The sequence below is a fragment of the Podarcis tiliguerta genome, assembly GCF_965153285.1.
Source record: "Podarcis tiliguerta genome assembly, chromosome: 5".
NCBI classification, from domain to species: Eukaryota; Metazoa; Chordata; class Lepidosauria; order Squamata; family Lacertidae; genus Podarcis; species Podarcis tiliguerta.
In genome coordinates, this window is record NC_139538.1 from 53300334 (window position 1) to 53315542 (window position 15209).

At 41.4% G+C, this 15209-nt stretch overlaps 1 protein-coding gene across 39 annotated transcripts in view; it reads left to right on the forward strand.

The window, feature by feature from the left end:
• The window catches only part of TACC2 (transforming acidic coiled-coil containing protein 2), a 156915-nt gene that overhangs the window by 84003 nt on the left and 57703 nt on the right, over positions 1-15209 (forward strand). For 2 of the 39 annotated variants that reach the window (XM_083439553.1, XM_083439555.1), the window contains exon 1: positions 11493-11695. The exons of 34 other annotated variants lie outside the window; for them this stretch is intronic. In XM_083439553.1, the coding sequence (XP_083295679.1) occupies positions 11664-11695 (32 nt within the window). In that variant the 5' untranslated portion in view covers positions 11493-11663. Of the gene's footprint in view, positions 1-3195; positions 3436-11465; positions 11696-15209 lie in introns of those variants that run through there. 3 more of the 39 variants (XM_083439552.1, XM_083439559.1, XM_083439554.1) reach the window with 3 other exon arrangements.

Below are 15209 nucleotides of genomic sequence, written 5' to 3' on the forward strand. Positions count from 1 at the left end.
TATGTTGTATGGGACTATAACGACATCCTTTTCCGCTGTATACAAGCACATTGGGATTGAAAAGTAAAATTCTCTCAGGGCCTTTTGAACCTCTTGTTACAGGGAAATCATTCATGTCTGGGAGTAGGATTGTTCCCCCGCCCCGCAGAATAATAATAATAATAATAATAATAATAATAATAATAATAATAATAATTTATTATTTGTACCCCGCCCATCTGGCTGAATAAAACCAGTGTGGTTTATTTGGGTGTGTTTTTGTAATAGATTTGATGAAACTAGCCAGAAAATATAAGCTCTTTGCTTTTATTCATGTAGTCTTAAATGGGAGACTTTTGTTATGTGCTGGACCCTAGGTTCCACTGCTGTGGTCTACCAGTGGACACGGGTGGTGCTGTGGTCTAAACCACTGAGCCTCTTGGGCTTGCCAATCAGAAGGTTAGCAGTTCAAATCCCCACGACGGAGTGAGCTCCTGTTGCTCTGTCCCAGCTCCCTCCAACCTAGCAGTTCTAAAGCACACCAGTGTGAATAGGTACCATTGTGGAAGGAAGGGAAGGCCAGCTCCCTTAGCCTGAAAGCGAGATGAGCGCTGCAACCCCATAGTCACCTTTTCCCCTGGACTTAACCATCCAGGGGTCATTTACCTTTTCCTTTACAGAATACAACTTGGGTTACACTATTGTAGCTTCCCATCCTTTCTAATAATTGTTTTTCTGCACATGATAAGGTTTATCCAAACTTCCTTTTTCATTAATCCCTATGCACTTGTAAGTTCTTCTGACACTGAAATAAGCACCAACTGGTTATTCAGTATTGCAATTTATCTGTAACAAACAGGATGAGACAATGCCTGATAGTGGAATTTTCTAAAGGCCCATTTTGAGCATATTGACCTAAAGGTAGAGCAGAACCAATAACTTTTTATTCGTACATAAGAATATAAGCTGTCAGCTCATTTAAAAATCGGGGGGGGGGGGGAGATAAACCATTAAAATCTTAAAATTATGAAATCATAAAATACTGAACAAGTGACCAACACTGAATCAAATTAATTCTTCAAAAATCTTTGGTGAAACAGATATATTTTCAGTAGGCAATGGAATATTGGGATTGTAGGTACCTGTCTGTTTTCAGTAGGAATAAAGTTCCAAATTATTGGTACCGCTACACTAAAAGCCTTCATTCACCTAGAAACCAAACTAACTGGGACAGTCAAGAAGACTTCTCCAGATACTCACAGTGTTCTGGCTGGTGTATAAAGGAGAAATGTGGTCCTTCAGCTAACCTGGTCCCTGGCCATTTAGGGCTTTATGTGCTAATAGTAATATGTTGAACCTAGGTCAGTAACGTACTGGCAGCCAGTGCATAGCTTTCAGCATGTGGTATAATATGCTGATGTGCAGCTATTCCAGTCAAAAGTCAGGCTGCAGCATTCTGCACTAGCTGCAATTTATGAACCAATCTCAAGGGTAGCTTCACGTAGACTGCTTTGTAATAGTGCAGTCTAGAGGTTACCAAGAATTGCAGCTCTGTGGCCAAGCTATCCCTGTTGAGGAAAGACTGTAATTGGCATACCAGCTGAAGTTGTGGAAAAGCACTGTTAGCCCCTGAGAACTCTTAGGGGTCCAGCAACAGTGATGGATCTAAGAGTACTTCCAAGCTACATACCTATTCCTCCAGGGAGAGTGCAGCCCCATCAGGAACAGAGAACCTGTCAATTTCCTGAACTTGGGCACTGTTCACCCACAGGGCTTTGGTCTTCTGTTTATTGACCCTCACCCAGCCCATCACTTACTCCAGACACTGCTCTAGGACATGTTTGGTCTCAGATGTTCTCCAATTCAGTTGCTGCATAGAAGTAAAACTGAGCGACTGAAGCAGTAAGTCCAAAAGATAGATTGCCGACCTACTTCAGACTTGTTGGTAGTGATTTCCTGACCATAGTTTAAAACTGTAGTTGAAGTTTCCTTAACTATGATTTGGCATGGTGTCTGGACTGAGACAGAGCTTCTTAAGTTGTACTTCTAAACCTAGAAAGGTCTGGGGATTTATTTCAGTGTGCCTCACCCTTTTCTTCTCTCTCTAGCAAATTTGCTGCACCTATGCTGTGTTTGTATCTGTGCTTTGTCACTGGAGCTGTCAATTAACCAGCATTGCCTCTGATATTTTTTCTAGTCTGCAATATATGAACATTTGTGTGTGTGTGTGTGTGTGTGTGTGTGAGAGAGAGAGAGAGAGAGAGAGGGAGAGAGAGAGAGAGAGAGAGAAAAGAACCTGATTTTTATTTTTATTTGGCCAGACATGGTAGCATGAAATGCGCAGTGGTATCGTCTATTGTCAAACTTGACAAGAGAGAGAGAGAGATGCATGGAAACAATAATCAAACGGTCATGGTCTCTGTGAAATTAGGCTACTCTCTTAAAAGATTCAGCTCTCATATCTTTCTGACTATCCAGCTACTACACTCACTAGATTAATTCATCAGTGAATCTTCTTACTCAGTATCCCCCCGCCTCCACAGCCCCAGTTCCTTGTCACCCTGTCATCTCGCCTTTAAGCAAGATTAAATATAATAATATCTCTGTACCAATCTGCTCCCCTCTATACTCACACATTGCCTTGTTTACTTTGGCTCTTCATGTTCTCCCTACTTTCCTGGTGGAAGATTCCATTCCTGAAAGAGGGATGAGCTCTTTTGTTTGAAAATGCGGGGAGGGAAACAAGGCTTTAAACAACCCTACATATGAATCTCCTCCATTGTTTACTGTTCCGAAATATATGCGGGTGCTTGCTGTCAAAACAGAGAGGCACATGCAGGACGTGGCATGCAAACAGATTTGCATTTCAAATCAGCTGAGTCAACACAATGCAATGGTCCTGCCTGGGAGTCCTTAGGGATCCACAGTAGCTGACAATGTGTGCTTTAAAGGGAGGGTCTTAATTTTTCTTTTTCTCTTCCCCCCCATCTCTCTCAAGCCATTTGGAATAGCCATAGACCTCGTTTTTTCTCTCTAAAAGACACTTGCCCAGTATCTAGCCTCAACGTTGCTGGTTGCATCACACAATAGCCGGCACATTTATTTATTCTCAATCAATTTTCTTTTGAGCGAAGAGGAAGAAAAATAGAAGCGGGGGACGGGGGGGGGAGTTGGGGGTGCCAGGAAAGGAACCTGGCAACAGTTCAGAGAAGAGAAGCTGCCGTTTAAAGTGTGTCGGCTGCTGCTGCCCCTGATGCAAGCAGCTGTTTTCATCTGCACTGCAGCATTGCAGCCTCTACGGTCCGATCTCCCTGGGCTTTTTGCTGGTGGAATTAAGGAGGAAGCTGGCCCGGCTTGCTGCTAGCTCCAGCACAAGGGCACGCTGAGGATGGGAGGGTCTCAGTCTCTGCAGCAGGCACAGACAAGTAGCCTGATTCGGGAGCCATCCGAGGCCATGTAAGTATGGAATTGCTTTCCACCTTTCCTTCCTCCAGTATAGCAGCAGGGACTGAAACGTTAGCGAGTAGCTATAGGGATCTGTTTAAAGAGGCTGCCTTACGTTGACAGTCTTTGTGTAATTCTGTGCATTCTGGCTGATTCAAGACACAGCTCAGGTTTCATTGGGTTTCAACACTGATTTTTTTTAAAAATTAATTTTTAAAAATGCTTGGGTAGCATGTAGGAATTTTGGTAGGAGGAATGCATCTTGAGTCCTTTTATATTGTTCAGTGCAGTTGCTGTGTGTACCCATTTGTTTGCTTCTTATACATTCCGCAGACATAATCAATCAAGCCCATCACCATTTTCAGTGAAAAATGCCTCTATTTAAAATGCACAGCATGTAGGTTGATTTCACTGTGTTTCCAGGGCTTTCCTTCCCTCCACCCTGAGCTTTCTCCCCATTCACATCCCATGTGTCTAGATCATTGGTGGATTATTATTTTTAACACCTTACAATCTCTGATTTTCCTTCAAAATGATATGTTCAACTTCCTCAGCAAGGGTAAAATAGAGAGTTTTGTTCATGAATATAAAAGCAGGCTTGTACTTCCTAGGATTTAAATTGATTTGTCATCTTTAGTTTGGATGGGCACACACACACACGTATGGATTTATCAGTTCATTTCGCCAAGTGTCTGTTTTCTAACACTGCAAATTTAATCAAATATACCAGACTCTGGTTTTTAATTGAACTTCTTAGAAGGGCCTTTTCTTGTTTCAGGTGTATAGGCCTGGATTACTCAGTATGTCCTGCTATTAGTGCATCTTCAATATGCATTGTTTTGGGGCAATGTCTTAATCCGTGTCACCTGGTGCCAAAGATGAGCTCAGTCAATTCATTTTAAGTGTAACACCTACTTTATTGCATTTTTTAAATTTAAAAAACCCAACTCCTTTCTTTTTCATTGTACTTGGGAAGAATCTTTAGAGTTGGGAGTACTGATAGATACTGTTTGTGCAGTTGTATCCTAAAGGCAAGATGATAACAGCCTGACTGGAGTACTGTAGCTGTTCAGCAAGGTCCGTGTAACTTTAAATGTGCCAAATTACTACTACTTCTTTTTTTGAAATCCTTTCCTTTCACATAAGCCAATTATTGAGCAGTGTAAAGAATCAGAATGAAGGTCAACATTTTTTCATCTCCATCCTTAATTTTAGCAGTTGTGTTGGGAACTCATTGAGAAGTATTTATCAAAGGGCTTCCTGCACAGTGAAAGGCTCACATACTTATTTGACGCCTTCTGCTAGCAGAAGCCATATTGAATGAATAAGGCCTTCAGCACCAGAACAATATGAGGGCAGCAGTCAAAACACCATTGTTTTTATTAATGTTTGTGTAGAGCTTTCAGTGCACAACACCTTACCCCTATTTATAATAAGTAATTGGCTTCTTGTATATCTGAAAATAATGACAAGCACTGGGAATTTTAAAGAAGCCTCATTTTTACTGTTTACATCTCTTAACAAATCATAATTATATTGTGATGCTAAAGCATGATGCTTAACATGAGGGAAAGAAAGTTTTCTCTTCACCTTTGAATCTATTTAGGCCCTCTTACAAAAGCTGAAGTCTTGATTTTAGACTAAAAGACACCTCTGTGTCAGGGGTGGCTAACCTATGGTCCTTCAGATGTTGGATTACAACTCTGAACAAGCTGCAGCTGCATAGTCAATGGTCAGGGATGATGGGAGTTGTAGTCCAACATCTGATTTATGTAGTATAGAGTGTAGTCTTACAAACACTCTTAACCTGTGGTCTATGGATGGGCTTCAGCTGTTATCAAATTCTCATAGGATTCTATGACCCCAAAAAGGGTTGAGAACCACTGATCTAAAGGCTTTCCTGAGTCATCCTGGGCTGGAGTATTTTATCTTAGCCATTTAGATAAATCACAATATGCATGACACAAGAGCTGCCTTATTCAACCGCCCTATGAAAGCTTGTGCACAGAAAACTCTGATACATCAAGTTGTCTCATTCTTGCTACTCCCGAGGTCCTGGTTGTAATGCAGATTCCTGTGCCTTTTTCATTCATGCACATTACGTTTTCTCCTGTCTCCCAGAATGCTGCATAACTGGCAAGTGTTGTTGTGGCAATTGCCCTATGAAAAACAAACTTCACCCTAGGGTAAGTGTGCTCTGCCAAGAGTTATCCAAGAGGAAAGTTTCATTTCTGACCACTTCTGCATCACCAAAAAAAAAAAGGACAAAAGAAGGTAGACACTTATATAAAGGTTGCATATGCTAATAAATTCAGTTTATAAATAATCCTATAATTTTATTAGAAATAGAGCACATCTCACCATAGTGGGGAAGACTGTGACCTCTGTGCCTGTTCAGTCTGCTCTCCAGGTGTTAATTGTTGATGGGGCAGCAAAATGGCCTCTGCCTGCCTGTCTCATGACTCTTGATCTTTAAGTTAGAATTGGACCAAGCAGATGACTCCTTTAAATGGACTACTGTTCACATACAGACTCCGGATGTTGTTGTTGTTGTTGTTGTTTATACTCCGCCCTTTTGGCTGGGTTTCCCCAGCCACTCTGGGTGGCTTACAGCATATATATAAGATCAGATTTCTCCAGGAAGGCAAAGACTGAGAATAAAGCCTCCCTTATTTATGGGAAATGGAATCACAGAATTGCAGAGTTGTAAGGGACCATGTGGGTTATCTAGTCCAATCCCCAGCAATGCAGGTATCTTTTGCCTCCCATGTGGGGCCTGAGTCCCATTCTCTGCCAACTGAGCTATCTCAGCTCAGACCTTGGTGGGTTGTGGTTTGGCCCAATGGCCAAAGAAGCCCCGTCTCTGATGTCCATGTTCTCTTTGGCCAACCAGAAAATTACTAAGAGGCTCATTCCACTTCCATTACATTGCATCACAAAATTCCTGGCTGGTTCAGGCCGTTGTGTAAACGAGCTGAATTCCTCCTGGATGCTTATTCAAAGACAAATGCCAGAATGTGCTTGTTTATGCTTAAAGGTAAAGGTCCAAAATCTCATAAGCTCCAGGTGGCACTGTTGAGCTACATCGTGATAAAGGGGTTGTTCATGTAATCCTTCACCCAAAGTCAGATTTATGCAATTATTTCAATGCCATAACTCTTGTTGTTGGTATGTAAGGAAGTCACTATGTGCCACAGGACTCAGGTGCATTTTGGCTAAGCCTCAGTTACTATTTTCAGCATCCATGTATGAGGATTCTGCATTTTCATAATAAGACTCTCCCTGTCCTTCACTTTACTACGGGAGTACAGGGGTTAACTTTTAATCCATTAATGGGTTAAATTCATAAGAGAAGTGAATAATAATAATTTGTTAGAAAAGAGAACTTCTGGGTTATGATCTTGGAAATCAAGATAAGGGAAGTCTTGGGAACCATGACAATAGGGCACATCTTTTTGATTGTTAAGCTTCTCTCTGATTTTTAAAATGAATTTTTAAATTCTAAAATGGGAAGTCTGCCCTCCTGTGGGTAGGTTTAAGCTTCTGTAACAGCTTGACAAGGCTCCTAGTGGTAAATACAATGAGGTTTAGTTCGAGGGCAGTTAGGATCAAAGAAACCCCTTGCCTGGGCTTTCATGTATTCTAGTAAAAAAAAAACCAGCAGCCATTATTGCATTTGCTAATTGTTTTGTTACTCCAGACTAGTGGAGAGGCATCTGTAAATGAATTGAAAATTGTTTCTTTGCAGAAACAAACCCCGCCTCCAAAAGTCTAAAGATCATTGAGTACATCACTTGCTGGCTGTGGTTACATTTACTATGTTTATGTGAGAAATTGAATTTGGATAATTGGGCCGGGGGGGAGCAAAACTTGCCATTTTCTGTGGCCAACAGAAGGGGGGGGGGGATATACAAATGCAACCTGCTCTTGTGAGTGGTTTATTATTATTATTATAATTATTATTATTATTATATCTCCTACTCCAGCACTACTGCATCCCATTCTTCTGGGCAGCTACATCTCTTGCTTTTCTTTAATGTGCAGGGTGTTTGTTCAATTGATACTGGAATCAGAAGAGATGAAATTTGTCTCTTTCCCTCCCCAGTCCTGATTCCCATAAATATCCCACTCCCCATTCCTAAATGGCCCATTTATTTCAGTGGGGCATAAGCACAACCTAAGTCTGGCTTTGCCTCCATTGGAATGTTTGATGGCAGGCTTCGATGGTTGCCTAATAACTATGTGTGATTAATATATCTAAAACTAAGATTGCAGCTTGTTTCTAGAACAGATATCTCAGTGGCAAGAGAGTCTGGGCAAGGCAAATTAAGATAGCAGAGGTGGAACTAGGAATCCCATTCATTATGCCATGGACAGCTGTCCATCTTAGTTTGGCACTCTTGCCTGTAATGCTTCAAGAGTTTTGGGTATGGGGAAAAGTAAAGTCAGAGTTGTCAGTAAATGATGCCTTTCTTAGCTCTTACAAAGGAGTGCAAATAAGTCAATGTACTTTAGCACCGTATATTTCATTCTGCTGTGAAAGGTTCGAGCTTTTTCTCTTTCAAAATCCTCATGTTTGGGGAACAGGCTGAGAAGCAGAAGGCCTAAGAGGTACATTAGGTTAAAACTCGAGAAAGCAGATCCTGAGAGAGATCTGATTCATTGTTGCAGTTCATTTAACAGAATGCTGCTGTGACTCAAGGGCCCTTGAATATTATTTTTGTAAAGATATGGAGAACGAGTGGTTAAGTATCCTCCTGGTGAGTATTTTCTTGTTCTGGACACTGATGTATATTCTAAATATAGCTTGGTTATTTCCTCCCATCTCTTAAGAGACTTCTGCAGATGTGCTGCATATTTTAGAGAGAGATGGCTTTTCAGTGGTCCATTGTTGCAGCTGTTGTCACGCTGCCATCAAGATGAATGTCTGTTGATGGAATTGTGTCTGTGGCTTTAATGACAAAGACACATCCGGCAATTGAGATAATTAGGTGTCCCATATTGTAGGCTGGTCAGTTGTTCTTGTTGCAGGTCTTTAGTCAATGTAATATACAGAAGTTTGACATGGGTTTGTGTGAACCATTTGTATTATTATTTTTAAAAGCTATAAAACTTTAGTTCAGCTAGACTAGACCAAGGAAACCATGGCTGAGGTAGTCCCACTGCTAGGGAACTACCAGATCTTATTAATATAGCTAAATGTGCATTCATAAACACAAATGCCTCTCTGGAGATAAGAGTATGTTACAGTCATATCTCTTGTTGTGTTTGCTTCATGTTGTGGCTTTTCGGGTTGTGAACGCGGCAAACCCGGAAGTGTATACTTCCAGGTTTCACCGTGTGTGCATGTGCAGAAGCGTTCTGCATGCTTCGTGCATGCGCATAAGCGCTCTATTGCGCTCCACGCTTGCGCAGAAGTGCTGCTCTAGTTGCGGACTTTTTGGGGTGTGAACGACACCCCGGGATGGATCATGTCCACAACTAGATGTACCACTGTATATATTAAGACAGCATACCAATAAAACCTTCCATGCCACCAGGACATAGTAGCAAACACTATTTCCCCCCACACTGAAGTGGTTTAAATGTAGGAAACTCACCAAACTTGGAACAGCCCTATCAAATTGTAATCTGGATTTTTAAAAAAGAAATCACACGTATACTGTTTGTTGCAGCTTTACAAACACAGGAAATATGAAAAATGCCGTGAGGAGATTTGCACGGCAGCTCTTTTGCATTGCATATGCTGCAGTGCTCAGAATAATTTCCCAAACAGACTTTTGAAATATGGATCTAAATAGTGCCTGAATTTTTGTCAACAAATAACACCACACAGGAGCAGCAGAAAGTAGCGGTTCACCAAGTGCACATGCCATATTAAAAACAAAGTTAAAAGCAAAGTATGGTTCAATGTGATTGAGCTGAAAAGTTATCCCTCTGGTCTTTCATCGCTTTTGCATTGCTGGCAAACAAGCCAGAGTCTGGCTTCTTTTGTTGTCCAGAAATAGACTCATGGTTTATTTCCAAATAAACCACAAGCCATAAGCAAAAACAACCCTCGGTTACTAGTTGTGGTTTGTGTGAAGACGGAGCCAGGTTTGGATGATACAACAATCTAGAATCTGCCTTTATTCCTGGTGGTGGAGGAATGTGGAAAGAGCAGGGCAAGAACTTTTCAGCAGCATTCTGGGTATTCACATTACACCGTAGTTTATTTTTTAACTAGGGTTTAACATGACATGTGAATTGGGCCAGGACTATACCATGATTTAGCTTTATCTGCGTGAGTCTCAGGTTTGCACACTGCCACTCACCTGTCCTCCTCTGGTGTAGCCACAAGGGAGAGCCAGCATATGAGCCTGAGGTTTGTGCATTTAATTCTGAACTGTGGCTTAGTGTTTTGTGCGAAATGGCCCACTTATGTGTTGAGTATTTCAGCTCAATGGCTCTTAAACAGGGCTCATTTTGTTTAATAAGAGCAGTGCCACATGGAATCCAAATAGCATCCGTTCTCTCAGAAGCAAGCATGACCTGAAATCCTAGAAAAACTGAAACGTAGGGTTGTATCTTATTGTGTTCCTCCACCCATGGAAACCTCTTCAATCCAGTGGAGCCTTCTTTGTCTGCAGTTGGGGAAGATTTTTTGCCACCCCCCCTCCCCTGCACCATCCAATCTGTTCTAGAGGCTACAGACCCTGAAACAGCATGGAAGGTGGCAAGAAAAGGTGAGATTTCAAAGTCACCCCTTCACTTCCTGAAGCATTCAACTGCAATCAAGATACTTTCTAGAGCTGAGGGAAGCAGCCATATTTTTAAAACATACCTACATTTCAGTTTTTTGCCTTTCCTACTTTAGGTTATTAATGATTTTCCTGACAGTTGAAAAACAATTCTGTTGACTTCTGGTTTGTATATACTCTTTCATCTGCACTAGTAAGTAGCTTAGATGATAAGGGTGTAACTCACATTGCTATGCGTTAAAGTTGTGTCACACCTTTCCATGTCAAATCCCCATTGCCAATGATAAACAACAACAGAAATATGTATATATATTAAAAGGAACCAGTTACTACAACAGTAAACATAAGCAATAGCAGGGTAAAAATATGTCTATTAATCTGTTAAGAGCAGGTGAAAAGTGACCAGTTAAAAACAGCGGTGCTGGGTATATGGGGCTCAAGGGGCTTCAGCCCCCTCAGTATTTTGAAGCAGAGGAGGCCAGCCCCCCAATACTGAGGGGTCCAACATCCCCCACCACTGCCAGGCACCCTTCCAAGAGTCAAAGACACTTCTTTCTTCTGTAGGTTACAATTACAGATACAGGAGCTCTTTCAGAGTTTGGACTTGCAAGCGTACTATTTCTCAAACTGCTGGCTATGGAGAGAAATGTACTGTTGCATTGAGGCAGATGTACTTGGGGGAGGGTGGAGTACTACTAAAAATTGTTTCTGCGGCACATTAACATGGTTTTGAGTTCACCAGTTTAAACCCCCGATATCATTTATGGATGAGGAAGCATCAGTTTAATTGCAGAATTTGATTGTTATTTTTTTCTGGGTAGCTGTGATATCTCCACGTCTTGCAAGCATATTTATACTGAAATTATATAGAAAGCCTTCTCTGGAGACCAGCGCCTGTGTTGCTTTGTTGAGCACAAGGAAGCCAGTGCTATTTCTAATATAATTGCATTGCAGTAAAATAGGCCTCTCCTTCCTATCTCAGTAAAACTTGATTTATTTGAGGAGAGCCCCCTTTCCCCTCAGAATGGAAAACTGCAAGACCTGCACATTTTGCTTTCTAGTATAAGCTGTTAAATAGTCACCTGATATGCCACTTACTGCGGGAGCAATGCAGGTGCAAACTGCGGTGGGGGAATTAAGGGACAAAAGGGGAAGAGACTTCTTGCCATGCTCCCTTCTTCAGCCTTATCTCAAATAAACAAATTGCTTGGCTGCTTCCAAGGGAAAGATAATTCAATTTTGCAGGCAGTTGTAAAAACAGATAAAAGCTACACCCTTCTGTAGTTACATACTTCCTAAAAGGAACACATTCTGAAATGAATTTAGAGAGGATTTCCTTTTGGTCTCTGTAGAAAACACAGAATCATTATCCAGCAAGTCTCAAAGAACAAGGGATCGGAATGTGGTCTCTCAACCTCCTGACTCCCAGAAACATAATTCACTGTAGCTTTTCCAGATCCAGACAGATACATCTGCCAGAACTGCATACTCAGCTGAGGAATGGAAGACATGGGTAAAGTGTCATTGGAATGGTGAGGAGTTTGGGGTTTTCTTTGATAAAGCTTGTATATGGGGACTAGCAGGGATGCCATAGAAGTAGCCATAAGAACCGTGTTTACGGTCTTGGATGGCAGTGGGGAGGTTACACCCAAACTACACATAATGTTAAGTGTATGGTTTATTATTCTTTCTTTTGTCTATTATTTTAAAAATTTTGTCCTTTCTTTCTTTCTTTCTTTCTTTCTTTCTTTCTTTCTTTCTTTCGAGCCATGATCAGGATTGTGACTGATGTGTAGGGACATGGGCTTAATCCTTTCCTCCTGTGCCATAATTCCAATTAAAACCACCCCTGCAGCTTCCTCACCATGGGAAATAGCACAATTTTGGGTGGGAGCGAGCGGAGCTTTTCTCTTTCCTACACATCATGCTCCTGATCCTGATCATCCCCCTGCTCAGCAGCTGCTTAAAAAAGCAAACAAACCAAACCCCTAAACATGTTTAAATGTGATCACACCGTTAATGCCTCATGTACTTTGGACATTAGAAAACTTGATGTTTCCCTAGCACAAGAGCCTAGAGCCAGGATCTGCTTTCCTATGTTCTCTTCCTGGTTGGGAAGACTGCCTATGAAAGCTAAGCATGGGTAGCCTCTGGCAGAAGCTTGCTATCAAACATAGGAGCTTCCCATTTTTAGAACAGATGGGGAACCAAAGAAGATGCTGCTTATGGTTGGCTAATTATTGTGGGATTATTTCCTGTCTAAAAAAAAAAAAGGCGGTGTAAACATTCAATGTGTTCAGTACTGAAGAGTTTATCGCCACTTACTGAGCTGTGGTTTAAATCACTGTGCCAATTGGACTTGCCGATTGGAAGGTCGGCGGTTTGAATTCCCACAACGGGGTGATCTCCTGTCGCTCGGTCCCTGCTCCTGCCAACCTAGCAGTTCGAAAGCATGAAGTGCAAGTAGATAAATAGGTACTGCTCCAGCGGGAAGGTAAACGGCGTTTCTATGCACTGCTCTGGTTTCGGTGTTCCGTTGCGCTAGAAGCGGCTTAGTCATGCTGGCCACATGACCCAGAAAAACTGTCTGCGGACAAACGCCGGCTCCCTCGGCCTGTAAAGCGAGATGAGCACCGTGACCCCAGAGTCATTTGCGACTGGACCTAATGGTCAGGGATCCCTTTACCTTTACCTTTACTGCCCTTTAGCCACCTGGATTGTATGCATTAAGGGGGGGTAATGATATGAGGTTTTCTCTGTCCTTTTCCCATTGTGGATTCTAAATTCTGTGAATATGACCAAGGGAGTGGTAGGTATTTTTGACTGATTAACTTGTAGCAGAAGGTCAGTTATGTGCTAAATGGAAGCACATGCTTCTTGCATTTCACGGTGCCAGTTTTTAAACCCAGGACTACAGAGATAGGCCTGATTATTATTTTGATCAGACATAGGAAACAACAGAAGGGAAGCAGCCTTTTCTTATTTAGCTTTGTTGGGATAAGTCTAATAAATATGTCCCTTTAAAAGAAAGCTTCTAAAATGTAACTGGGAAAATCCAAAAGTAGGGAGATAACTCGAGTTAAAAGAATAAGAATAAATACACCTGGAGACTTTATTGAATGTACTTGGGTGTGCATTTTACCCAGCATGCAGTGCATTAATTCTTTGAAGCTGCTAATAGGATATAAATAGCTTCAGCTCAAATAATTTTATATAGCTCTGGAAAGAAAAGAAGCAGGGAAATTATACTAAGGCCGGTTATACCAGAGTGCCTGTATTTCATGGCTAGAAAGAAGCCCGCTGACCAGATTAAACCATAATGAAATTGTTCTCTGATAAGATCAACCACAGCTGCTTTTTAGCAATTAAACTGGTAAGAAAGCAAGCTATAAACAGACTTGCAGCCTGGGTCTAAGAAGAGCTTGCAAGTGTTTCACTGAATGAAATATGTGTCTCGTCAGAGGATGGCTCACCTGGTGCCATCTTGGTCATAACAATGTCATTAAAAAAAACACACACCTCATACTCCTAAAACAAGTTCCACCTTATTACCTGTAAATAGCAGTTTGCTGTATTCATGGCTTCTGGATGATGCACCCCTAAATCTCTTTTGAATTTGGGGAGTCAGGTGCCTTAAGCATTGCTGAAAGGTCTGCCCTAAAATTTAATTTCTTTTTGAGCAAAACGACTCCGGCAACTCCATTTTTAGGCAGCTGTGACACAGTTTGAGAGGTGTGTAACAAGTACTGTAGGATTCCAACACGGATGAATGCCATGTTTTATTTTGCCAAGGGCAGCCAAGGAAATGCATAAATGTACTAAACCCAGCAATGATTTTGCTTGCAATGGAAAGGACTTGCACGAGCATGGGTAATATTTGAAAAAAACTCCTTAATTTTACCATCAAGCTCAGGCATTTCCTTTGTTACCTCTCTGCTGTTGTTTTTCTTACCACCATTGTCTAGACTTTGTGGCTGGCTTTGCAGTTCCGTCTCCCACTCACAGTGTGGGCTCATTGCGACGCTTGATTTAATCATAGGATAGATGATCTTGTCACTGAAAAGCCTTACAATGGTATGATAGCAGGCCATTAATAGTTAATAGTAAAGACCAAAAAAATGCCCCAAAGGACCTATCGGCCAAATGGATTCCTGTGCCATAATGGTGAAATGAATATACGTCCCCGACTTCTGAAGGAGGGTGGCTGCTAAAAGGTGGGTGTGAGGCAGTTCCCAGCAAGAAGAATGGGAATGAGTTAATCACATGGCTTTAAATGGCACCTGATAAATTACTGACCCATCAGTTTATATAGGTCAGACTTAGGTCAGCTCTTCTGTTCATCATGAGGTGAAAAAGGAAGTTGCAGGGTAAATATTGCTCTATCAAGGGATACAGCATCACTATTGGGAGAGTGCGTAGGTAAATTTATATATATTGTTTCTCTCAAATAAATAATTGTGTGCCTGCATCTTTTTAATTGGAGAGCCTAATCCAATAGCATTTAAAAACGCACAAAAACTCTGAACTTCTGGGTTACAAGAATGGAACTGCATGCAACATTAAATCAGGTGTTGTCACTGAAAATGTCAACTCTGCATTTCATTCTTTCTTCACTATCATATTATTGCATATATTGCAACCCTTCACCAGCAACATCCAAAGATGAACACAGGCTGAACATTATTTATAATGGATTCTGGGAGCCCATTTTTAATTTATGCATCTTTAGGAGGAATCAAGTTTGAAAGTGACAGATGAGAATAAGACAACAGGATTTATTACCTTTTGTCCGTTATTTCTCTCTAGAGTTGTAGGAAAGGCCAGCTTTTAATGGAGCTTGGGTACTGTTGGGAACACTGAAATATTTTCTCTTTCTTGGTGTATGGCTGACAAAGGAATCCAATAAATATAGACTTGGATTGTAGTCTTGTTTTATGATGCAGCTGCTATGGACAATTTGGTGCACGATGGGGACACAAAGTAGATGCAGCAGAAATGAGTAATAGATACCACCCCATAATTAAGACTCATAATTCACTGTCTGCG